A 26,272-nucleotide genomic window follows, 5' to 3' on the forward strand; every position below is an offset into this window, starting at 1 on the left:
CTGGCAGCACATTAAATAGTCGCTGCATTATCGATGCTGGTGCGTAGTGGATTAATGTCCTGTGCGCCTTTCTCAGTTTACCTGGAATGCTTTTTGGTACTATTAATCTACCTCGGCTTGCTCTTTCTGATACTTTAAGCTCCATGATGTTTTCAGCAATTCCTTCTATTTGCTTCCATGCTTGTATTATCATGTAGCGTTCTCTTCTCCTTTCTAGACTGTATAGTTTTAAAAATTGCAGTCTTTCCCAGTAATCAAGGTCCTTAACTTCTTCTATTCTAGCAGTATAGGACCTTTGTACACTCTCTATTTGCGCAATATCCTTTTGGTAGTGTGGGTACCATATCACATTGCAGTACTCGAGTGTACTACGCACATAAGTTTTGTAAAGCATAATCATGTGTTCAGCTTTTCTTGTTTAAAGTGTCTGAATAACATTCCCATTTTTGCTTTACATTTAGCCAACAGTGTTGCTATTTGGTCGTTGCATAACATATTCCTATTTAAAATTACACCAAGGTCTTTAATTGCTTCCTTGTTTGTGATTGTCTCATTATTAGGTCCCTTGTATGCATACACCATTCTTTCTCTGTTTCCATAATTTATTGATTCGAATTTATCGGAGTTAAATACCATCCTATTTATCTCGCCCATTCATATATTTTGTTTAGATCTCTTTGTAGTGAGTTCCTATCTTCATCACAAGTAATTTCTCTACTTATTCTTGTGTCATCGGCGAAACTTCTCACTACGGAGTTTTCAACATCACAGTCTATGTCTGAGATCATAATAACAAATAGCAGTGCAGCTAATACCGTACCTTGGGGCACACCAGATATTACCTGGGCTTCATCTGATTTCTCGTCATTTGCAACCACTATCTGTTTTCTGTTTTGCAGGAATTCTTTTACCCATTTTCCTATCTTTCCCACAATATTATGCTTTCTCATTTTTTTCTCCAATATGTTATGGTCTACCTTGTCAAAGGCTTTTGCAAAATCTAGATAGATCACATCTGTGTCTTTTTCATTTATCATATTATTGTATATGTTTTCATAGTGAGCTATCAGTTGGGTCTGTGTACTTTTTCCAGGTACGAAACCGTGTTGACCCATATTAAACAAATTATTTTTGACCAAATGGTTCATTATTTTCTTTTTTATTACCCTCTCATACACTTTCATAATATGTGATGTTAGACTAACAGGTCTATAATTGCTTGCCTCTAGTCTTGATCCACTTTTGAAGATAGGGGTTATATAAGCTAATTTATGTTTAACATATATCTCGCTCATATCTATACTCTGTCTTAGCAGTATTGCAAGTGGCTTCGCGATAGTGTTTGCAGTTTTTTTTAACAAAATCGCTGGAACTCCATCTGGTCCGGCTGCCGATCCATTTTTAATTTCGTTTATAGCCGTGACAATATCTGCTTCATTAATATCTATATCCGTTAGATATTCAACATTTTCTTCTCTCATTTCTGTTTCATTATTCTCATTCGCAATTCTTGGCGTGAACTCACTCTTATATTTTTCTGCTAATATGTTGCATATTTCCTTTTTTTCATTCGTTAGCCGTCCTTCAATTTTTAGAGGGCCTATTTCTATTCTCCTTTTATTCATCTTTTTTGCATAGGAGTAAAGTACTTTGGGGTTTCTTTTTATATTTTGAAGTGTCCTTTCTTCTAAGTCCCTTTTTTCATTTTCTTTCGACTGTATAATCTTTTGTTCTGCATTTTCTATCTTACATTTTATTTCCCTCATTTTCCACACATTTTTTTCTTTTGCAAGATTTTTCTTCCACTTTTTAATTTTCTGAAATAAGATCCTTCTGTCTCTTGGTATGCACGTCTTTTGTTTATTGTTTTTTTCGGTACATATTTTTCAACAATTTTCTCCAGTATTTTGTACTGTATATCCGTATTTACCTGTAAATTATCACTTATAAACACATTTTTTCCATTCTTTATTCAGTTATTGAGAGAGAGAGAGAGAGAGAGAGAGAGAGAGAGAGAGAGAGAGAGAGAGAGAGAGAGAGAGAGAGAGAGAGAGAGAGAGAGAATATATATAATCATGAATTTAGGCCATAAGAATATATATTTATGAATTTAGGCCATAAGTCTCAGCACTGAGGTCTCGGAGCCCATTCAGAAATTACGTGCAACTGGGGGGAAAACACAGCCATTGCTGTATGAAGTAAAAACCAAGAAGTTTAACAGCAGGATGGAAAAAAAGAAGTGGGAATGGAGATGTACTGTAGTAGAAATCTAAAAAGTTGAATGGATGATAAGAAGCTGGGTAGCTTGATGGAAGAAAGGGAGAGAGCATAGGTAAATTAAAAGGCTAAAAAGTGGGTTCAGCTGCGATGCAAAGGACACTGTAATGACTGTATACTAGTGCCAATAGAACACCGCTCAATATGCACCAAAGGCACTATGCTCACAGAGAGAGATTATCCGTTTTTCAGAATTAAGGAGGGGTGAAGGAAGAAGAAATAAGTTCCCTTATCACAATAACTTTACGAACTATATTAAATTTGCTACAAATGCAAAATAAGTTAGCAGCATTCAATAGAGTTTTCTAAGTTTTGCAAGTTGCTTGTGTTGCCTCTTGGATGTGAGTTTTTTTAACTAGGATCACATTTTCTGGGGTAGCCTGACATTTTGGTTTTTAATGTTTACGGCCTCATTTTCAGGCTGATTTGCACATTATGAAAGTTCTTTATACATTACACTTCTGAGCATACTTATAGTGGAAATTTTGAGCATTAAAGAGAATAATCTATGTTATGCTTAATAAATGCAAATCTTTTTTTCTCTGGTTTAATCTAAATTTCCTCAAGTTCATTTTGTTTGATGTGATTGGTTAGATCACCTGTGACACATCATCACATTTTCTCCTCTTTACAAGCTCTACTTTCCTCGTATTGCCTATACAGTCTTACCACAGTTCATGCACAGCTGCTAGCCCAGTCTACTGGTATTCACCAATTTTTAAATTGGCTTACTTTTCCTTTCTTCACAAATCTGTCTATAAATAAATATCATCAACATCTATGAAAACATTGTGATGAACTAGTTTCAAATCCAATTTTCTTCAAATTCTTAATAAAAAAAAACTATTGTAAAATACAATAAAACAGACGTAAAAATTTTAAATTATAAATACAAAATTGTGTACACAATATTAAGCAATATCCAAAACCAAACCATACAACTCACCTAAAATAGATGGAACTTTAATTTTTATGCCTTGGGGCATTATCAACATTCTATCCCTAGGCATGACTTTATAAGAGCCTATTCGTATACTCCGGCAGTGGATGGATGTATACGGTCCCTTTAGGGTGCCATCGGTGATACTTTGGATGTCTGGCAAACCACCACCTATAAAAGTATTAGTAAAAATGTAATATACAAGGATCAGAATCCCTTAAAAGTATCTTGACTGCTGCACCTGTTAAATGACTGGATGGGACTTCCTGATCATAATACATCAAATATGACAAAAAAACACACAACTATTAAACCAATACACATATAAAACAAATTAACAGTTAAGCAATCATTATGTATAGCTAAAACCTATGGCTCTTTCGGATTTTGTAAAATCATGGTTCATGAATACTCATCAGATAAGAATCTTACTGTGTAAGTCAGAAGTACTTCTCTGAAGAAGTGTAAATTTTCCATGAACTTAACATGACATAAGCAATAAATTCAATAAGCCATAAATAAATAGAGCAGTAATATGGTTATCTTCCAAGGATTTAGAATAATTCCACCCACCCGTAACAGCTCCAACGTCCTGCTCCACAGCATCTTCAAAATTTTCCATATCTTCGGTAATGATAGGCTCCTTATGACTAATTGGCTCTGGTGGGACACGGTTTTGTAATCTAGCTAAATAACTTCCTTCTGCACCTCCCACTCCATGAGCACCTGCTGAACTACTTGGTTTCTTGTCTTCGTCCTCATCAGATGATAGAGATACAATTTCTGAAATGAGCCCAATCATAACATAGGATAGGTTAAAATCACGAATTGCTTAAAAAATATTTACTATTGATGAATACTTTCAAATATATTCTAAATTTAAGGATCTTCGGCTCAAATAATTACCTCTAAACAAAAAAAATCCAACTATAGTCCATTTCTTTTAGCGATGCATATTTGCACCAACTCGCAGCGGTGCCCTTTTAGCTCGGAAAAGTTTCCGGATCGCTGATTGGTTGGACGAGATAATTCCAACCAATCAGCGATCACAAAACTTTTCCGAGCTAAAAGGGCACCGCTGCGAGTCGGTGCAAATATGCATCACTAAAAGAAATGGACTATAGAATGACTTAAATTAATAAATTACAGTTTTTCCTTAAACAGCAACATACAGTACAAGACAAATTTTCTCACAGTTAACAATTTAAGACATTAAAAGTAAATACATGGAGATGGAATTAAAAGGGCTTTTCTTCATGTCTTTGGCCTATGCAGCGCTGCTTTCTGCACTTTTTTTTTATCTTGGGTGTATTTTTCTATAGGTACCGTACTTCTTCCACTTGCCTTGCATCAACTTCAGCATTTTTCTCACCTTATTCTATTTCATTTTCTTTAATTTGTTGAGGTTGAAAAATCTTAAATATTGAAGCTCTAGTTAACCCTAGAATGATTTCAGCTGCTGTACAGTAAATCTTTTCTTTTTGTAGATAATGCCATGCTCAACACAATATAAAGAACTGGTTTGACTTTGGGGTGTTCTCCCTCTACCTGAAAGATCTGGTTACCATCTCTAAAGCTTATTTTACTCTTAACATGTGGGCAAATAGCCACTTCAGATTTACAGTAGCGAGTATAAGGTAAGCTGTAGTATGAACAGCATTATCAGATGTGTGATGGAAGAGGAAAATGTATGAGGATTATGTCAGACTATTTGGTGTATAAGCAAAGGCAAAGGAAATAAAAAGTCCTACATCAAACTCCTTGACTAGTCGTTAGAGGATTTTATGCCTCAATATTAGTAATATCTTAACATGTGACTTAATGTTCTTCCCATAATTTAATCGATTACTCAGAAACACACATATCCATCAAAGTTTACCTAAAAATGCACATCAGCACTGTTTCTTCAAATCTCCCAACAAAAAACAACTGCTTACTGTTTCCTATGCAGAGCATTAAGTATTACAGGTTTACGCCACAGGACTTTGAACCCAGCAGCGATGATTACAATTTCATGTTATTTAACTTCTCATTTTGATAGACTTACCTTAGCAGTTCAACTTCCAACTATTGCCAAATTCCAATTTCCATCATCCATTCCCCCCCCCCCAAAAAAAAAAAACCTTTGATGTCATGTCAGTCTTTTACAATAGAAAATGACTGTGGTCCAGTTAAATGGGTTTGTATACTGATAAGAGAAATGGGGTTTTAATAATCATAATCTAGTTCTCATATTACAGTTTCAATTCAACTAACATGAGGCAAAGGTAGAATCTAATAATACAGAACTGCAAAATCATGTATGTATAGAGACCAAATAAGAATCATAAAAAAAAAAAAAATTCTTATCTACTTCTAAGGGGGAGAATACTATAACAAATACACTTGTGCGCTTAAAAAACTTGCCTGGTTCTTCATACGTCTTGCCTCTTCCTCTGCACCTTCCCTTGGGTTTCTGCGCAGGTGAAGCTCCCCCCCTCTTGTCGCCTCCTCTCTTTAAACCGCCACCTGTCTTCCCATAGAACTCCTGTGTAAGGTTTTGTGTCCAGTTATTCTAACATTTTCAATTGCTAGAATACAAGTGACTTTTTCATATAACAATGTTCAACTAGTTTTAAAAAGGGATTTACATAAAAATACACAATATATAATAATTTCTATATCACAGACAAGGTGGCTAGTATCAAGATTTATGTATGGTAGTCCCAGCAAACAGTACAACAAATATTCTTGAAGATCAATTCTCTATTTTAGTTGAAATGCACGCATCTAAAATATATTAATTTTGTAAAGATTACAATATTTCTATGATAATATTGTAAGATGATAGTGATGTACAGTAATGCCCAAATATTTTTAACATTTTATATACAGTACATTACCAAACAAACTGCTAAGTCCCTTGTCAGGCAAGAACGAACAAAGAGGAAAATTTCCCCTTTTGTTCTTTTTTCTTTTATGTCAGCTACCTACCTGAATTGGGGTAGGTGCCATGTAAATAGATAAATAGATTGGCAAATTGCTGAGATAAAGGCTGTATGTAATTAGACCTTAGAGAATCCACATGAAAAATTATTATAAATATTTTCACTGGTGATATTAACATGATAACCATAGGATGTTGGGGGAATAACTAACCAAGAACAGTTCAGAGAATTATCACTAAAAAATCATAAACGGAAAATTATATTTGCGTACTTTTTATTTCATCTTTTATAAGAAAAATCCAACAAATTTATAAATGTACCTGAATTTTCATGGTGAAAAAAGAATCTTTTATGGACATCAAGTAAAGAAATCTTGTTTTTGGTAATTATGTCTCGTCATCCCCAAGTACTGTTCAGTATAGTCTTAATGTTCAGTAAGATACTGTTTTTCCATTTTACATATACTATACTACAAAATCATACACTTATCCAAGCTACTGGGGACAAATAAATGTACGGCAAATCAAAAAAGAAAATTACCCTTTATCACTGTATTAAGAAATAGATGAATTTTGAAACACACATGGGATCTCAAATGGTTAATGATAAAAAATAGTTACTCTTTAAACTTTTCTATCTGCTACATTGAAACGTGGAGGGGAGAGGTCCCCTTTTTTGTTTCATTTGTTTGATGTCGGCTATCCCCCAAAAATGGGCGAAGTGTCTTGGTATATGTATGTATATACATTGAAATTCCTAAACCAATTTCAACAAACAAAAATTGAGACTGAACAGATATTCATTAAAGTAACTATGTTAGGAGGATGTTAACATTCATGAAAGTAATTATGTTGGAAAGATGGTTAATGTGTTTTGTAGATATTACAAATATTGTAACTAGACTTGACAGATAAATTAACAGTATTGAAATGGGTAGAATATTTGATGAGAAGAGGGGTGTAGCAATAGCACACAAAGAAAGAATTCAAAGAAATCAAAATCCCTAACAGAACATAAGAGGATCTTTATGACAATAATTCTATATATTACCTTGTCCCAAAGAGAAATGTGAACCAAGTAAAATAATGAAAGTTAATTCAAGAGGCAAAAACTAGTGAGTTACAATATGCATGATAAAGTCACAAGTTAGCAAATACATAGGGTATCATCAAGACTGTCATAAGCAAATTATCATAAAGCTTTAATTTTCATGGCGTTTAAATTTCAATGATGCAAAATTGATATCCTTTATAATCTAAAAAGCTGTATCTGAAGAATTTGCTGGGACTAATACATAAAAGAAATTCCTTTAGAAATACATACTTGTTTTGTAAGATGAGCTGTAAGGTTTACTCCTCTACCACCCACATGAGTCTCTATAGAATTATTCTTGGTACTTGTGATTGCATTTGAATGGTTCATGGTGCGAACATTAGCTGGTAACCGGAAATTACATCTTTGGCATCGGGAAAGATCCTCACTCAGTATACCACAATGTGAGCATAACGCAGCTCGCCCTTGTATATAAACTGGTTTTTCATTCTGCAAATATCAAAGCAACATGATCTTTCTAAATAAAAAGAAAAAACTTAGTGGAACAATGTAGATTATAAAATCAAATTCTAAAGAGGCCTACAAAAGTTAAAAAATATAATAATGTATGACAAAGAATTATATCATGGATACAGCCTTAAAATATCTTATTTTAATTTTGTATTACTTTTTATAATTTATTTTTTTTCCTTAGTTCCTTTCCTCACTAGGTAATTTTTCCATCTTGGAGCTCTTGGGCTTATAGCATCTTGCTTTTCCAACTAATGTTATAGCAAAGTTTGTAATACATACATACATACATACATATACCAAGGCACTTCACCCAATTTTGGGGGGTAGCTGACATCAACAAATTTAACAAAAACAAAAAAGGGGACCTCTACTCTCTACGTTCCTCCCAACCTAACAAGGGACTCAACCGAGTTCAGCTGGTACTGCTAGGGTGCCACAGCCCAGTGAGTTTGTAATAATAATGATAATAATAGAAGCAAATAAAAGCCAAAGAGCAGAAACCTTTTAAGACCTTGAGTCACAATAATAGCTCCTCAAACTCACAAACATAAATTTTATTAGTACAAGTTTTCTATGGAAATACTGGAAATGAACAATTATTTCCTTAATATTTCACTGAAATCTGCAGCTACTGTTTCCTAAGGACTTTGCATGGCATAAAGCACATGAATACTGTAAATATTTTACCTAAAACTGACCATTCAGCCTGTCATTTCTTCCTGCCCAATAGTATTTTTAAAATCCATCTGGTTCAACTTTACTTTGCTCTACGTATCGAATACCATTCAAGATGAAACCTTTTGCCTCGTGAGGCCCAACACCATCGAGATATGGTCTAGATACATTTTACAATAAATAAAATAAGCTGGTTTTCCAAATAATGAAGCAGAACAAAACCAAGTTTAGTTACTGCTAGGAAGAGTAACCATAAATAAATGTCAAATGGTAACATCATAAATTTTTAAAATAATTTGTACTTTTCTGACTGCAAAAAAAGTCCTCAACTTACAAACTTAATAAGTTTCAAGAAGTTGTCTGTAATTTGAATTTTGCAACATTTTGGCCTAGGGTAGGTTTCAGCTGCAAAAGTCAACACAGTCCCGTTTCATACTACATACGTCGTTTTACTTACTACATTAAATTACATAATATGCTTTATCAAATTATTTCATTATGAACTTCTGATACAATATATGAGATTTATGATTTAAACTGGACTTGCGTTCCTATCGCCAAATATTTGCAAGTTAAGGATCTCCTATAAACAAAATTGAGACCTTTAACAGGAGTACAGTATAACTTCAGCGAATCCGGAACGGACGTTTAAACTTTCAACGAGGTAGTAATCGTAGTATTTTGAAAGTTTACTGAATGTTGATGATAATTGGGAGGCAGATATAATTGCTGTTGCAGGTGTTGAGGTGCCAGTGATGGGAGATGAGAATGAGAGAGAGATTACAATAGATGAAGTGAGGAGAGCACTAGATGAAACGAGAGTAGGAAAATCATCTGGTATGGATGGTGTGAGAGCTGAATGGGAGGTAAATCAGTTGTTGTTTGCGGATGATACTGTACTGGTTGCAGACACAGAAGAGAAGCTTGGCCGATTAGTGACAGAATTTGGAAGTGTGTGTGAAAGAAGGAAGTTGAGAGTTAATGTGGGTAAGAGTAAGGTTATGAGATGTACGAGAAGGGAAGGTGGTGCAAGGTTGAATGTCATGTTGAATGGAGAGTTACTTGAGGAGGTGGATCAGTTTAAGTACTTGGGGTCTGTTGTTGCAGCAAATGGTGGAGTGGAAGCAGATGTACGTCAGAGTGAATGAAGGTTGCAAAGTATTGGGGGCAGTTAAGGGAGTAGTAAAAAATAGAGGGTTGGGTATGAATGTAAAGAGAGTTCTATATGAGAAAGTGATTGTACCAACTGTGATGTATGGATCGGAGTTGTGGGGAATGAAAGTGATGGAGAGACAGAAATTCAATGTGTTTGAGATGAAGTGTCTAAGGAGTATGGCTGGTGTATCTCGAGTAGATAGGGTTAGGAACGAAGTGGTGAGGGTGAGAACGGGTGTAAGAAATGAGTTAGCAGCTAGAGTGGATATGAATGTGTTGAGGTGGTTTGGCCATGTTGAGAGAATGGAAAATGGCTGTCTGCTAAAGAAGGTGATGAATGCAAGAGTTGATGGAAGAAGTACGAGAGGAAGGCCAAGGTTTGGGTGGATGGATGGAGTGAAGGAAGCTCTGGGTGATAGGAGGATAGATGTGAGCGAGGCAAGAGAGCGTGCTAGAAATAGGAATGAATGGCGAGCGATTGTGACGCAGTTCCGGTAGGCCCTGCTGCTGCCTCCGATGCCTTAGATGACCGCGGAGGTAGCAGCAGTAGGGGATTCAGCATTATGAAGCTTCATCTGTGGTGGATAATGTGGGAGGGTGGGCTGTGACACCCTAGCAGTACCAGCTGAACTCGGTTGAGTCCCTTGTTAGGCTGGGAGGAACGTAGAGAGTAGAGGTCCCCTTTTTGTTTTTGTTTCTTTGTTGATGTCGGCTACCCCCCAAAATTGGGGGAAGTGCCTTGGTATATGTATGTATGTAGTAATCGTAGCGTAACATTCCACTTAACTCAGGACTTGCAGGGTGATTGAGGAAGGCAGTGAATCTTGAAAGGTCTCAGGTTTGTATAATTAGGAAAAATACAAATTACTTTTAAATCTGGGATTTGTTCCTACACGTAATAAGGGTCAACTCGTCTGGGTAATGTGGAGTGAAGAATGTCTGTCATCCTACCTTCAGAATTAAAGCCACTGACATATTCTTCCTAAAGGTTAGGGTAGCTCTGACATCCATGTGCTCAAACCCGTATGATACTTGCAGAATCTCATTGGTTCTGCACAATTGAAGGTGCGGGAAAGTGTCTTTGTCCTCTGCAAGGGGATCCGAGATCGCTCAAGAAGCATCACTGTATCATTACAGGCTAGGAGAGAGTAATCCTACATCCCACTGGTAAGGAAGAGATGGAGACGGATAAGTTATTGGAGTTTTGTTGGGCAAGTAGCCAGTTTATAAACAAAAAATCCAGAATAAGGGAGAGTAAGGCCTTCCACCATTGAGGGTGACCCATGGCATACAAAATGCCTATCAAAAGGCCCAAGCTGAGGCTTAAAAGTAGCCTAGGAGTCGAAACCTATTTGTTGTCAGCTCATGGGTATAGGAGGGTCCACTTGAGACTTGGCAACATCCCAAGGGGATAGAGTTCCAGGGGATGGAAACTACAAATTACTTCCAAAACCTGTGATTTGTTCCTAAACATGATACAAAAGCTTCCTACGCGTAATACAAAGAAAGGCCAGGACTTCAGTCTGAGATCCTGCCAAAAGCTGAGTGGCAGCTTTTACTGCAGAGAACTGAGCATTTGCCTCAGGAAAGGAAGATGAGGATAGACACAATTGATTGCAGAGAGCCTCTGCCCAGTGAAGTATCCCTTCTACACTGCTACTGGGAGAAGAAGGATTGTTTTACTAGTACTTAAAGGAGGAACACCAGCAAATCCAGATTCCACCCAGTACAGTATGTGGCACTTAAGTCATTGAAATAACTTAAAAACCAAATCGTCCACAGACTGTCAAGTATTGTAATGGGTAAACTAGGTAAAAAGGCAGAAATGCCAAAGTATCTAGAGGCAACTGTTGTGTTGGAAGGTGACCCAAATGTTGCTAACTTGAGTTCTGGATCAACTGGGAGGTGTATGGGTCCTTCATCGGCGATACCCATTGTAAAAATTTTCGCTGACCACGAAAGTGAGGAGTCAATGATCCCACATTGAGCCCCTAGTGATTGAGCGTGTTTGGTAGAACATTCTTCTAGTTGCAATGCATCTTGAGTACAACTCTATTACATCAGTTGCCTACGTGCATACCCGTTTGCCCAACAACAAAGGGTCCGTGAAACCATATCCCTGCCGAGATGAAGCAGGGAAAAGGGAGAACAGAAGTTAGTCTTCTCTGGAGTAGTGTAGGCTGATGGCAACACTTTCAAGGGGAAGCAGCCAAAACAGCACAAACAGGTGATATATATTTAGCCCCTTCTGGGATTGGCAGACACTCGACAGAAGAAGAACAAAGAACTCTTCCTCTGACAGAGCTCCGGTGATATCCAAGTAAAATAAAAATCCATATGTTCACATTGTCGCTGCAGTTTTAAGGCCATCGAAACGAGGGATACAAAAACAACAGACATGCCGCCCGACAGGAATTAGTATGTTGAATAATGACAAGAAGCACAGAAAATCTCACGATTACAGTTACTTGGAAACTGCATATTTATGGCTTCCTCCATTAATATCCCTCAAAAACAACTGTCTATAAGACCATTTATTCATCAATATGAGAGAAAAGCGAAAGATTAAAACAGCCAGTTGAGGGCGAGAATTACGTTTGTAGTCTACAGTGGTCGAAGTCAAAAGCAATGGTTGCGCTACCTGGCGGGTGAGTGGGGCCTCCCAACTGCCCACCAGCTACTACAACAACTGCCTTTTTAGAAGTTTAAACTGCCATTCCCAGCTTGGCTAGTCATACTCCTATTATGTCTGTATTACGTGTTGGAACAAATTCCTGCTTTGCAGAGCTGGGTTTGGTCAAACCTTCCAGTACCTCTAGTGCAATCTCATCATCAATTAACCTTGAATCACTCACTCCTTTTAGTCCTAGACTTTCATCAATTTTCATATTCATAATTTACTTCACAACTACTGAAATTACATTCTGTTCAACATAATTCAGTTCCTATTCTTTTGGTAGATTTAAAACCAGTCTAACAGCATTCTATTATCTTTTCATTCTAATTCTCCACATTTATATTTTACCATCATATATACATTACTGCACCTAGCTCCTTTTCATATCTTTTCTATCTAACCTGATCTACATGGATACTCTAAGCAAATGATTTGGTTTCCTTCCATCATACTTTTTCTTCCATACCTTATCTTCCTTTTTGTCATAGATACCGTTTCTCTTCCTCAATATTTTTCTCCCTACAGTACACACAGTATTTTCTTCTCTGCTCATCAGCACACCATTTCAAAAAGTTTAGAGGTAAATATTCTAAAAATCTTTATGTAGCTTCCAATAAATGAAGTCTAATTAAAAATTGGAAAGTTGAGAGTTAAGCAAACAATAATTTCACTAGAATAATCCTCTATACTAACCTGCTCTTTATCCGACTGTTCGGGGGAGGCGGTGGAATGAATAGTCTGCTCTTGGATTGGAGGCTTAGTGGTGGTGATACCCGTCGTAATAATTTTTGTTGGCGAAGGTGAGGGGGAGTTGAGAGATGAAGGTGGCTGTACTGGAGAAGAAGTTGATCTCATTCCCTCCCCCTCTTGTTTGACAATCAAAACAGGACTACTGCTTGTGGCTACTTGAGCAGGACTGGATTTAGGGAGAAATGAGAATGTTTAAGAAATGCAAAGACAAGGACCCTCATGTAAACTGAAAAATATCATGGATGGCAAATGATACAAACTTCAACAACTATCATGGCATCATTGGTTTTGAAAAATCATCATATGAGTTTGACAATAGACTTATTATTAACTGTGTGGTTATTGTATGGAAAGCAATAGAGACAGGGCTTTGTAACTGGTTGCACGGTTTCAAGAAAGTTTTATTGCTTTACTGTACACAGAAATTGTTACAGCTACAACATAACACTCACTAATATTATTATCATTACTAGCCAAGCTACAACCCTAGTTGGAAAAGCAAGATGCTCCAACAGGGGAAAAAAAAAAAAAACATTAAGGAAAGGAAATAAGGAAATAAATAAATGATGAGAAAAAATTAACAATAAATCATTCTACAAACAAAAACGTTAAAACAGATATGTCATATATAAACTATAAAAAGACTTATGTCAGCCTGTTCAACATAAAAACATTTGCTGCAACTTTGAACTTTTGAAGTTCTACTGATTCAACTACCCGATTAGGAAGATCATTCCACAACTTGGTTACAGCTGGAATAAAACTTCTAGAATACTGTGTAGTATTGAGCCTCATGATGGAGAAGGCCTGGCTATTAGAATTAACTGCCTGCCTAGTATTGTGAACAGAATGGAATTGTCCAAGAAGATCTAAATGTAAAGGATGGTCAGAATTATGAAAAATCTTATGCAACATGCATAATGAACTAATTGAACGACGATGCCAAAGATTAATATCTACATCAGGAATAAGAAATTTAATAGACCGTAAATATATTTTCAACAAATTAAGATGAGAATCAGCAGCTAAAGACCAGATAAGAGAACAATACTCAAAACAAGGTAGAATGAAATAATTAAAACACTTCTTCAGAATAGATTGATCACTGAAAATCTTGTAAGTCAATTTTTTGTGCAATTGAAGAAGACACAGACCTAATGTGTTTCTCAAAAGTAAATTTGCTGTCGAGAATCACACCTACAATTTTAGAAGTGTCATACTAAGTTATAGAAACATTATCAACACTGAGATCCGGATGTTGAGGAGCCACTGTCCTTGACCTACTTACAATCATACTTTGAGTTTTGTTAGGATTCAACTTCATGCCCCATAATTTGCACCATGCACTAATTTTAACTATTACCCAGTGGGATAGTTAAAAAAGGAAAATTACCAATTAGCTTTATGATATATAAGAATAATAAATAATTAGAAAGGTACCTACAAGTACTGCCAAACCCTATATGAAGTGGAATTTTACTAAACATTTCCTTTCTAAACATTCAAATCCAACAACAAAGGGACCTCTTGAAACTTACTTTGAAATAGTTGTTGTGGCAGATGTAGCTGTGGAAGGGCTGCATATCGAGACTTTCATATTCATGTCTACTGGGTACAGGAACTTCTTTCCGTCACTTTGTTGCAAGAAACAATACTGCTGCCTATTATTGGCATTTACAGACAAAGGTCTGGAAGATTAATAAAAAGCTTAAAAAGCCTCTTTTCACAAAAATAACTTATTTTTTAGAAATTTACGTGAAGACAAAATATTCCATTAATTTGATGTACTAAAATAAGGAAATACAGATTTCAACTATTATTAAATGATGTATTGTCAAATATTTTTACAGTATAAAGACCAAAAAGGCAGCACATTTGCTAGGATTTTACTGGTCATCTAGTCCTAGTTTATTTTCTCCTTGCTGCTAAAATCAAACCAATCCACGGTACATAAAACAAAGAATTGGCCGATTCAAAAATGTCTTACCACTTTACTTTGACTTTGCTTTCCCTCCTTAACCCTTTTACCCCAAAAAGGACGTACTGGTACGTTTCACAAAACTCATCCCTTTACCCCCATGGACGTACCGGTATGTCCTTGAAAAAAAATGCTATAAAAATTTTTTTTTCATAATTTTGATAATTTTTTTAAAAAATTCAGGCATTTTCCAAGAGAATGAGACCAACCTGACCTCTCTATGACAAAAATTAAGGCTGTTAGAGCAATTTTAAAAAAATATACTGCAAAATGTGCTGGGGAAAAAATAACCCCTTGGGGGTTAAGGGTTGGAAATTTCCAAAGAGCCTGGGTGTAAAAGGGTTAACATACATAATTAAATAACAAAATAAACCCATGGACAATGTGTACAATTATCTTGAGAATTAATTATTCATTACTAGGAGATAATTCTATTACATATCTAAAATATCTTCACAAAGATTCACAGTACAAGGTTAGTACTGTATAGTATAAGGATGTCATTGTGCGTATCCTAAGCTAGTCCACCTTGAATCTTTTCTCAATTATATGATTTAACTAAGATATTAGATGTTCAACTAGTATCAATTGTTTTGCTTTTCCTAGAGCTTGCCCAATTTCAATGACTTTAATGTCTTTCCTTATCTGCATTACATCTCGACACAAAGTCTACTAGTTTCTTACATCACTGTGTCATATTACTTTATGTAACAATCAACAATGTAAACTAAGTGGTAATCCTTCACCCAAACATAACAAATGCGGAGATAATTTGTATTTTTCCTAACGATACAATCCTTTAGCTATTCATTAGAGGTATTACTTTTGGCGAAGATGAGAGCCATTAAAATTTAGCCAGGGTTAACTACCCATCCCGCTAGTTGGCTGAGGGGTAGGGGGATGGCTAGTTAACCCCTCCACTCACACACCTGTGACTGTGCTTCACTTTGCTTGAATGTAGGACCTCATGCGGGATAGGGTCAGCGGGTAATTTTGTATAAATAGCTAAAGGTATGTTTCTTTACAAAAAATACAAATGATCTCAGAATTTGTCATTTGTTCCGTAACTGGAATACAAACCTACGCTATTTATTAGGGGTGATTCACCCATTAGGGGGGTTGGACGTGTGCTTTTTTTCTTTTCTTTTTTTTCTCAGTACCAAAAATAAGGAGACCCTAACTCTTCGCTAAACCTTGCTACGCATGGTCTGCGGCCTACACAAGCTGCGTGTTGAGATAAGCTGTGTGATTGTCAAGGTAAAAGTTATTCCTAGTCTTTGTAAGAAATAACTGTGGTAACAGACTTTCCCAATACCCCCTCGCTAGGGTATGGGGACACAACAGTATTGGCACAACACTAGGTACACAAGGGAGCATGGTTTACCTGCAGTGGTTGAGGTCAGCTTGTGCAGAGAACCCAGGCTGCTGCTTTCCCCATGAGAGGAGGGATGATGAAAAGAAAAAGAGCCAGTCATTCCTTTCTATTCTCTCTGACTGTAACCGGGTAATTCCCCTCAACCTTCTGCTACTTGTCCAATAAGGAGCTTAAGGTATTCAACCACACGTTGTGCAGCCGCCACAGGACTGGTAGAGATTGTATCGAGCTCCTGTGGGTCATGTCTTGCAGGTAATGGGACGTGAAAGTCGTCTGGCTCTTTCACACCTTTGATCTCTTTTGAAGGCCACTGACATCGTGAGCTCTGGGTCGACATGTTGGAGAAGGTTCTGGATTCAGAGCGTAAATGATGACTTTGAATCCATGCAGAGATGGTGTTTTTTGTGATCTTCCTCTTGTCTTTCCCGGTGCTCACGACAAGCGAAAGCACATGTGGGCGGGCTGTTGCTGATCTCTTGAGGTAGAGCCTCAAACTCCTCCCTGGGAACAGTAACAGATGATCTGGATCATCTGTTACAGAGGGGCGATTCGTTATCCTGAAGGGGTCGAATCTAGGATCCATCACCCCTGGATTGAGTCTTGGAAACAAATTATGGGACGAAGCTGAACGTTAATTCTCCCCCTCCCCTTGAATAGGTGATGTAGTATGGGAGACCATGACGTTCACCGACCCGTTTGGCCGAGGTTAAAGAGAGTAGGAACTCTGTCTTCCAAGCCAGGCGGCAATCTGTTACCTGGTGTAGTGGTTCGTAGGGAGGCTTCTTTAGAGACCGGAGAACTCGAATCATTCCAACTCAGACTGAGGACAGGTAAGTTCATTATTCCGTTTGAGTAAGGAAAGTTCTACCAATCAAGAAATGTCCATTCCGTTCAGTTTGAAGGCAAGGCTCGAGGCTGAGCGATAGCCTTTCACTGCCTTAACTGAAAAGCGTCTTTCTTCCCGCAAATACCCAAAGAATTTCACTATTACTGGAATAGTGGCATTGAATGGAGCGAGAGCTTTTCTGACACCAACCACAGAAGATGTCCTACTTTACCTAGTAGACTAATGCTGATAATTTCCGCAGATATCCAGAAATCCTTTTCGCAACTTGTTGCGAAAATCCTCTCGAGTGAGGAGATGCTGGTTAGTCTCCAGGCGTGCAGTCATAGCGAACCTATAGCTTTGTGGTAAATGTCGACGTGCAGTTGTCTGAGTAGATCATATCGTGGAGGGAGTTCTATAAGAGGCTCCGTCAGGAGCTGCAGAAGGTCCGGAAACCATTCCGCATGATGCCAAGACAGAGCTATGAGTCATTGAGAGGTTGACCGATGTTCTGGCCTTTTGAGTACCCTTCTCATCAGACAGAATGGTGGAAAAGCAAAAACGTCATTGTAGTCCCTACCATTGTTGGAATACATCTTGCCAGAGAGCCTTGGGATCTGGGACTGGGGAGCAGCAGGAGCCGAAAGTTCAGGGCGATCCACGGTTGGAGAACCTCACAAATCAGGACTGTAGGCTACTAGGTGATCCAAAGACCATTCAATACCCATTATCTGAGATGCTCTGCTCAGATTGTCGACGAGCACATTCCTCTAGCCTGGAATGAAGCGGGCTGACAGCTTTACCAAGCAGACTTCGGACCATCTCAGTTTTTCTACTGCTACATGGGACAGGGGCTGCAAACAAATACCTCCTTGTTTGTTGATGTGAGCCACTACTGTGATGTTGTTGCTCATCAACACCACTGAGTGGCCCACCAGGAACTGATGGGACTATTGAAGGACCAGAAAGATGCCCTTCATTTATAAGACTCTTATGTGAAGGTACGTTTCGGACTCTTGCCAGAGGTCTGAGGTCGTTTGGTGCAGCACGTCTGTCACCCCCTTTTCTTTTGGTGGTTCTAAAAACAGCATCAAGTCCAGGGGGTAAGAAGAGAAGATCTACACTCCTCTGCAGATTCTCGTCTGCCACCCACCACTTGAGGTCCGCCCATTCCTCCAGTCCCATGGGGATCACAATGTCCGCGGAATAAGGCCCCGATTCCAATCAGGCTCAAGCCACCATTGGAGAGATCGAATCCAAAGGCAGCCGTTGGGAACTAGACAAATCAGGGATGACGGATGTCTCTGGAAGTATGTGTCCTTTAGGTCCAGCGTGCACATGAAGACCTGTGGTCTTACAGCTTGTCCAACCTTCTCCAAAATGGTGTAGACATCAGCCTCAAGGGCCAGCTCCTTCGCAGATCCCTTCGCATAGGATCTCCATGACACTTGGGGTCTTGACCCGTGGAGAGAGATGAGTGAACGGGACGCGATACCCTGCATACTTCCCTAGGAGCAAACTCAGCCTTAACTGATGAAATAGTGAGTAATGCAACACTTCACCTTACCTTGCGCCCTGACAGGGTTAGCATAGTTCTGGCAAATGTTAACAATAGTTAAGGGCTGGTTATCGTTAGAGTGTGCTCCCGAGTAGTCACCTGTCGACAAGCTGCTGATGGGGACTGCCGATCGTTTATTGGATCGGTGTGATGGTAAACAGCGAGCAAGCTGTCGGTGATCAGCGAATCGGCAATCTGTGAGCCGGAGATGGTGACTGACGAGCAGACGAAGGCTACCTGGTCAGTCGGCAAGCAGTGATCTGCCATTGATCGTTGGGTTGACTTGATGATTGGCGAGTTGGTGATCAAAGAGCCGAAGGTGAATGGCGATCCGCTAAATAAGTCCACGAGTGGGTAACCTTTGTTGAATGGCGAACGGCCATGTGCCGACTAGTCATTGAAGGATGAGAGACATGGCAGTTGAAACTAGCTAGAGTGCCACGAGCCAGAGTTCGTTGCCAAACAGGTGGCGAGGAGGGTTGGTCTGACGAGGGCCGTAAGGTTGGCAAACAACAAGACCGAGGAGAGTCTGAGGTCACAGGCAAAAGGTGATCTGCGAAGTGCCTAATGGAGATCGGAGATCGCTGATTGGCGAAAGCATGAGCACACAATCAGCGATCCGCAGGGTGATCAGAGATCAGTGATCGCCGACTTGCGATCAGCAATCGTTGAGCTGACAAGGTAAGTTGGTCACCGTTGAGCTGGCATGGTAGGTTGGTCACCATTGAGCTGGCAAAGTAAGCTGGCAAAGTAGGCTGGCGGTTAATGAGCTGGTGATCGGCGCCACAATATACGTGAGGTGGCAGATGATCACATGGGCTGAAAAACAGAAGTATGGTTCAACAATTGACTAGTTGGTGATCGTCGAGCCAGAGATTGGCGATAAGCGCCCGGAGCTTTAAAAGGATGCTCAAAGTGCTGGTGATCAACAAACAGATGGCTAGAGTAAGGTTCGACGATCGGAGTGTCGGGCTAATGATTGATGAATGGCAATCAGTGAACAAGCGATCGGCGAGCTAATGATTAGTGAGCTAGCAAAAGCTGACTTTCGGGGATCAGGGATCGGCGAGCTAGTGATCAGCAAGCTGATGATTGGCTATTGGGGAAACACGAGCCAGCAATCAGCGATCAGTGGTCAGTGAGCTAGCGAGCTAATGATCGGCAATAGGTGAGCTAGCGATCAGTGAGACTGGAGAAAGAAGAAGAGCTAGCAATCGGAGATCTAGTGATTAGTGAGCTAGCGATCAGCAAGATAACAAATTGGTAGATAATTTGTATTTTTCCTAATGATACAACCCTTTAGCTATTTATTAGGGGTATTACTTTTGGACTTCAAGGGGGATAGGGTCAGTGGGTAAGTTTGTATAAGCTAAAGGTTAGTATCGTTAGGAACAATAAAAATTATCTATGAATGTCTCATTTGTTCCATAACTGGGAAACAAACCTACTCTATTTATTAGGGGTGACTCACTCATTAGTAAGACTGGAGAATCGCCGAACAATGATCTAGAGACAGGATGTGCTCTTTGAAAGGGCAAGCATCCCCGGGGGAGACTCGCGAACGAGACCTCAACGGTGCATCACAAACCGGGGTTCATTGATGAGCAGGCAAGTCCGAAGAACCAGGCAAAGGTCGTCAGTAGAATCAGGAAGAATCCTCAGAAGAGGAAAGCTCCAATGATGAGGCATCTTTTTCCAAAGGTACAGGAGCACTTCTAAGGCAGAGAACGGTGGAGTCCAAGACCTCAGTGATAAACCCCCGAAAGAGTAGGAGGATCAACAAGCTGATCAGCAGCAGCAGCCCTACGAAGAGGAGTCTCTATGAGTGGCCTCTCTCGCGAATGAGAGAGGTGAACACTCGCAGGAGAGACTTACCTCTGACTTTGCTCTGGCCCCGACAGAAAAGTCAACTCAGCAAGGGGGTAGCATAGTCCTAAGCGAAGAAACAGCAACAGCAACAGCAATCGGCGTCAATGTGAAGGGATGAAGATGATAAAGGGAGGACAACCCAACACCTGGGGAGGATAACTCTCCCTCGGATGGGAAAGCAGTCCAACCCTTGGAGGCATACCTTCGGGCAGCACTCTTTGCTTCCCATCAACAAGCCTTGTTCAAGTTGAAGATCTGCATCGAGCGCTGCATGAGAAAACATAGCCGGAGCTAGTTCCTCGAAGACGGTGTGCTGATCAGGAGCTGTCTGTCACAGGCACAGGAGGACAGGAAAGTAATGGCACAGTGACAGCCGATTCCCTAGGCATAAACCGCTATCTTAGTCGAACGAAGAACAGCATTACTAACAAGAAAAATAGAACAAATTATGTTACAAAAACTCCCTGGGGAGGAGCACCTAGTCTGCGGACGGGAAAGGTGTCCACCGAGAGAACAGACACAAAATAAGGACTGCGCACTCCCTTCCCCGGCTGACATAGACTGGAGAAGGAGAGTGGCAGCGTAAAAATTGTAACAAAACAAGAATTACAATTAATTAAGCTAAGAATATTCACTACTCGGGAGAATCACTTGATCCTCCGGCGGGAAAGGGGTTCCCCATGGAGATGAAGCGGAAAAGTTATTTTACAATCAATTATAACTTCACTTAATTAATGAAGAAACCATTCGGAATCGCAACCTAACCCATGAATGAGAAAGGTGATAACCCCGCAGAGTACGCTGCTGGCCACTCATGAAAAGTGAACAGCGATGACCTTGAGAAAGAGGAAGACCGAAGTCAAGCTCTGAGAAAGACGCACTCCTTCCCCCAGCAGACTCCACGTAGCGGGGAAAGCAACGACAACTGCTGAACGGAGGAGTATCCAAACGACAACAATTCCCCTGCGGCGGTCAAGTCACATGGAAGGCTATCCGCCAACGGGAAGACCAATGTCCAAGGGGGAAAGGTCGGGAGGGAAGGTTCTCCGTTCTTGAGAACCTGCCGTATTGCGCTATAACAAAAAACAGCAACAGACATTGCAAGGAAAGCTAAAACATGTATATAAAAAATTAATAATGTTTTCATACATATATAGAAGAGAAAAATATAAGTTAAAAGGACAAAGATTAATGGCAGTCCAAAATAGGCGAGGAGGAAAAGCGGCAACAACCGCTCACCCTCTGAGCCAAAGTAAAGTGAAGCACAGTCACAAGTATGTGAGTAAAGAGGGCAGCTAGCTACCACCCTAACCCCCGCTAACTGGCGGGATGGGTAGTTAACAATCGCTAAAATTTAACGGCTCATCCTTTCAGCTTTGCCGAAAGTAATACCCCTAATGAATAGCATAGGTTTGTATTCCACTTACGGAAAAAAAAAGGTAGCAACCTTTAAGAGAAGGCAATGTAAAAAAGAAAAAAAAAAAAATTATGAATATCCATATACTATAGAAACTACAATTTTGAAATAAAACTATGCCAAAGATGCGAGATGTTGGACAAGGAAAAAGGTGATGGTCAACAGAACAGCTGGAGGCAAGAATGTGCGTAATGAATCAAGACCATTCAGGACCCCATCACCAAAAAGGATTTTCAGAAGGAAATTCAATCTAAGGAGTCAATGACTCCTGGCCAACCTAGAACACGAGGGTCTACATCAATCAAAACGCAAACAAATAATAGCTCAAAGGAAGGGAATAAATAAAAGGTAATTTGTAAGAGTCGTCCAAAGAATATGGATACAAGAATATCTATGAAATACTGTATAGAAGATAAAATAGATCCAAAAAGGAAAGTACAGATGTTCCAGAAGAAAGCTTTCCTGAATAAGATCCATACCCTTCCCTAAGGAGGGCACTACTAGTAGTGTGATAGATAGAAAATGTAAAACTTCACCATAATTATCATCAGAATCTTTAGCTTAAACTCTTCCCTTATCAAAGTTGGACGTGATTGAGTTCTCTCAATTTCTTTTTTATTCTGTATTAGCTCTAAATTCTTCATCCTGCCACTTCCATGTTCACTATTTTTCTGACTAACTGTTCCACATCAAAGCAATTTTTCAAGTACTCTTCCCAGATATGTTTGTCTCTACAGGCGTGAATCCTAGCATTCCAAGATCACATCTTGTAAAATTCTCTTCCATTTACTCGTCTAGTAACCTGAATTTATTCCAACCATGTTTACTGCTCTCTTAATAACTGTTTCATACTTAAATTTTTCTCTAGGGTACAGAAATGCTCTATCTCTTATAAAACCTGCCCATATACATCAAGAAGGATCCTTACCCCTTCTATCCTCCCAATGTGCTGCATTATCTATTTTAAGCATCAAAAATCTCTTGCACCATTTATATTAAGTAATCCAGACCACTTTCTGTGACTGTCCATTACGTTCAGTGCACGATAGTGTCAATCCCCAGAAAGTACTTTTTCTTCAACTTCCTTTCCCTTCACAATAATCTATATTTTGATTATAGTGATTCTCAGTCTCCTAACCATTCCACTATTCCACCCTTTAAACATTTCCACCACCTCTCCCTTGAATTCTCTTGTTAATGGTGGTTATCATCATACTGCAGCTCACTCTCAGTAGACCTTTACATGTACTGAAACTTCCTCCATTAGTAAGATGATAAGAAATCAAACTCTTTTGATACCCATGCCACTGCCTTCCGTCTAAATGTGGTCTTATGGTAGAGGAACAAAGGTAATTTTAGTCTATTTAAGTAATTGTCGAGCATATTTTCAAAATCCACAAGTATAGGGTACAATCTCTTCCTCTGTATAATACTTTTCCTGGAATTGTCTCATTTTTAACACTGCTTCTGTTGTTGAGCTCCCTGACACAAACTAAAAATAATTATCAGGTATTTACTCATTTTTCCTGACCCTCTATAGTATAAGGTTTTCATCGTCAAGTAAAATTGGGATTATAAAATGTAAACTAGAACTAAAGAGTAATTTGCAACATCCTTCAGTCCCCTCCGAGTAGCTTTCCCTTCCTGTTCCAGTGCTTCAAATACTAATATAATCTCACGTTAAAATGAAAGTCTCCTATACATCACTGAATTCACAAGCTCTCAGGAAACAATACATGAATATAAAGCAAGAAAACATTTCATGGAAGATATATTTTAAATTCTATTATTATTATTACTAGCCAAGCTACAACCCTAGTTGGAAAAGCAAGATGCTATAAGTCCAAGGGCTCCAACAGGGAAAAATAGCCCAGTGAGGAAAGGAAATAAGGAAATATGATGAGAATAAATTAACAATATATCATTCTAAAAAAAGTAACAGCGTCAAAACAGATATGTCCTATATAAACTATTAACAACGTCAAAAACAGATATGTCATATATAAACTATAAAAAGACTCGTGTCAGCCTGGTCAACATAAAAACATTTGCTCCAACTTTGAACTTTTGAAGTTCTACTGATTCAACTACCCGATTAGGAAGATCATTCCACAACTTGGTAACAGCTGAAATAAAACTTCTAGAATAATTTTGTTACACCACCTAACCATGGGTCACCTGAGCCAAAAATGACAAATTTATTCTGGCTCTCGCCACTGTCAACATCACAAAATCTATCAAAATAGCCTGAATACTTACACCATTCTAACTTCTTCACCAGCTCCTTGGGGTGTGGCCTGGGCAACAATGGTGGTATTAGGGGTTTGCTGCTGTTGCTGCTTTAAATCTTGAGACACTTTCTGCCTACTTCTGTATTCTGTTAATGACAGCTTTTTACTTGGACTAACACCCTGGAAAGATATTAAAGGATTACTTTATATTAAAAAATACTGCAATCGATTCCTGGCCCTACTTTTTCCTGAAAACGTACACATACTGTACATTTACCGTTACCAAATCTAAATTTGTCTAATATCATAGCATAAATATTACAATTAAGGTAAACATGTGCACCTACACGGGGTCCTCGGGATAGAAAAGAGATCCGTTCCTACTATTCGTCGGAAGTCGGGTTTATATACATACAGTAACATTTAACGTTCCGATGAAGTCCGCTAGAGAGGCAATGCTGCTAAACCTCTGACACAAAGTGGTTGAAAAACCAGTCCTCAAATAAGAAGAGGGTCATCTATGCCTTCCTATTACACTTCCAGATGACTGGTAACTGACTCTTCCAAGCCCCCTTGAATGCCCTGGGATTCTCAGCCTGATACAGCAGTATAGGCTTCAGCTTGCAGTAGCCAAAAACATTAACGCCATAAAACAAAGTCAGCCTCTCCTTGCCAACTTTATGTCCTGGTGCAGTCTTCTTAGCGATGTAGGTTTGATTCGGCATACAATTCCAAAATAAGTCTATCTCATCCACATTTCAGACTTGTTCAGTAGGAATCCATCTTCCCTAATAAACTCAGCCAATGCATCATGGACTTCACATGCTGCTTCATAATCAGCACTAGCAGCTTCACTCCTTTGACACTTTCAACTTCTCAAAAGACTCAAACAAATGCTTACTGTAGACTTCTTAACCAACATGAGGCTTACTGGGATACGATCTGATACTAGTCATCTAACAACCTCTCCATCTTAATCATGAGACCACTGAGTTTTTTCATAATACTGTGATGGTCGACTTCATAGGGGCAGATCTTACACGTTCAAGCCTGCAATGATTATCCTTGATGGTAGTCACAACCATAGAACGAATGAAGTCTCACGCATGACTTATGTCCGTAGGAGTCTCCCATTTTTGGTTTTACTCTATTGTTTTCATTATCATCATTAAGCTACAATCCTAGTTGGAAAAGCACAATGCTTTAAGCCCAAGGACTCCAACATGGAAAAATAGCCCAGTGAGGAAAGGAAATAAGAAATAAACTACTACTGTACTGTATTCAAGTAATGAAAACTTGAAACATTTTAAGAACAGTAACAACATTAAAGCAGATCTTTTATATATATATATATATATATATATATATATATATATATATATATATATATATATATATATATATATATATATATATATATATATATATATATATATATATATATATACATATATACTATAAAAAGATTTGTGTCAGCCTGTTCAACATAAAAACATTTGCTGCAAGATTGAACTTTTGAATTTCTACCAATTCAACTACCTAATTCGGAAGATCATTCCACACCTTGGTTACAGCTGGAATAACAATTCTAGAATACAGTGTAGTACTGGACCTCATGATGGAGAAGGCAACTGCATACCTAGTAACACGAACAGGATGGTACTGTCCGGGAAGATTTGAATGTGAAGGATCGTCAGAATTATGAAAAATCTAATGCAACGTGTATAACGAACTAATTGACTGATGGTACATACATACATATACTAAGGCACTTCCCCCAATTTTGAAGGGTACCCATCAAACAAATGAAACGAAAAAGGGGACCTCTCCTCTCTACGTTCCTCTTAGCCTGACAATGGACTCAAGCGAGTTCGGCTGGTAGTGCTAGGGTGCCACAGCCCACCCTCCCCCGTTTTCCACCACAGATGAAGCTTCATAATGCTGAATCCCCTACTTCTGCTACCTACGCGGTCATCCAAGGCACCGGAGGAAGCAGCAGGGCCTACCGGAACTGCGTCACAATCACTCGCCATTCATTCCTATTCTAGCAT

The 26,272-nt window shown here is 38.9% G+C and overlaps 1 protein-coding gene across 1 annotated transcript in view; it reads right to left on the reverse strand.

Annotated features, from left to right (window-relative positions):
• LOC137633043 (uncharacterized) overlaps positions 1 to 26,272 on the reverse strand; it is a 101,302-nt gene that overhangs the window by 14,391 nt on the left and 60,639 nt on the right. Inside the window, exons 9-15 of the mRNA XM_068365208.1 lie at positions 24,250 to 24,401; positions 14,506 to 14,655; positions 12,911 to 13,133; positions 7,468 to 7,686; positions 5,624 to 5,744; positions 3,791 to 4,000; positions 3,224 to 3,388 (exon numbers count right to left, since the gene is read on the reverse strand). Of these exons, the coding sequence (XP_068221309.1) occupies positions 3,224 to 3,388; positions 3,791 to 4,000; positions 5,624 to 5,744; positions 7,468 to 7,686; positions 12,911 to 13,133; positions 14,506 to 14,655; positions 24,250 to 24,401 (1,240 nt within the window). The remainder of the gene's footprint in view (positions 1 to 3,223; positions 3,389 to 3,790; positions 4,001 to 5,623; positions 5,745 to 7,467; positions 7,687 to 12,910; positions 13,134 to 14,505; positions 14,656 to 24,249; positions 24,402 to 26,272) is intronic.

This window comes from Palaemon carinicauda, chromosome 42 (genome assembly GCF_036898095.1).
Source record: "Palaemon carinicauda isolate YSFRI2023 chromosome 42, ASM3689809v2, whole genome shotgun sequence".
Taxonomy (NCBI): domain Eukaryota; kingdom Metazoa; phylum Arthropoda; class Malacostraca; order Decapoda; family Palaemonidae; genus Palaemon; species Palaemon carinicauda.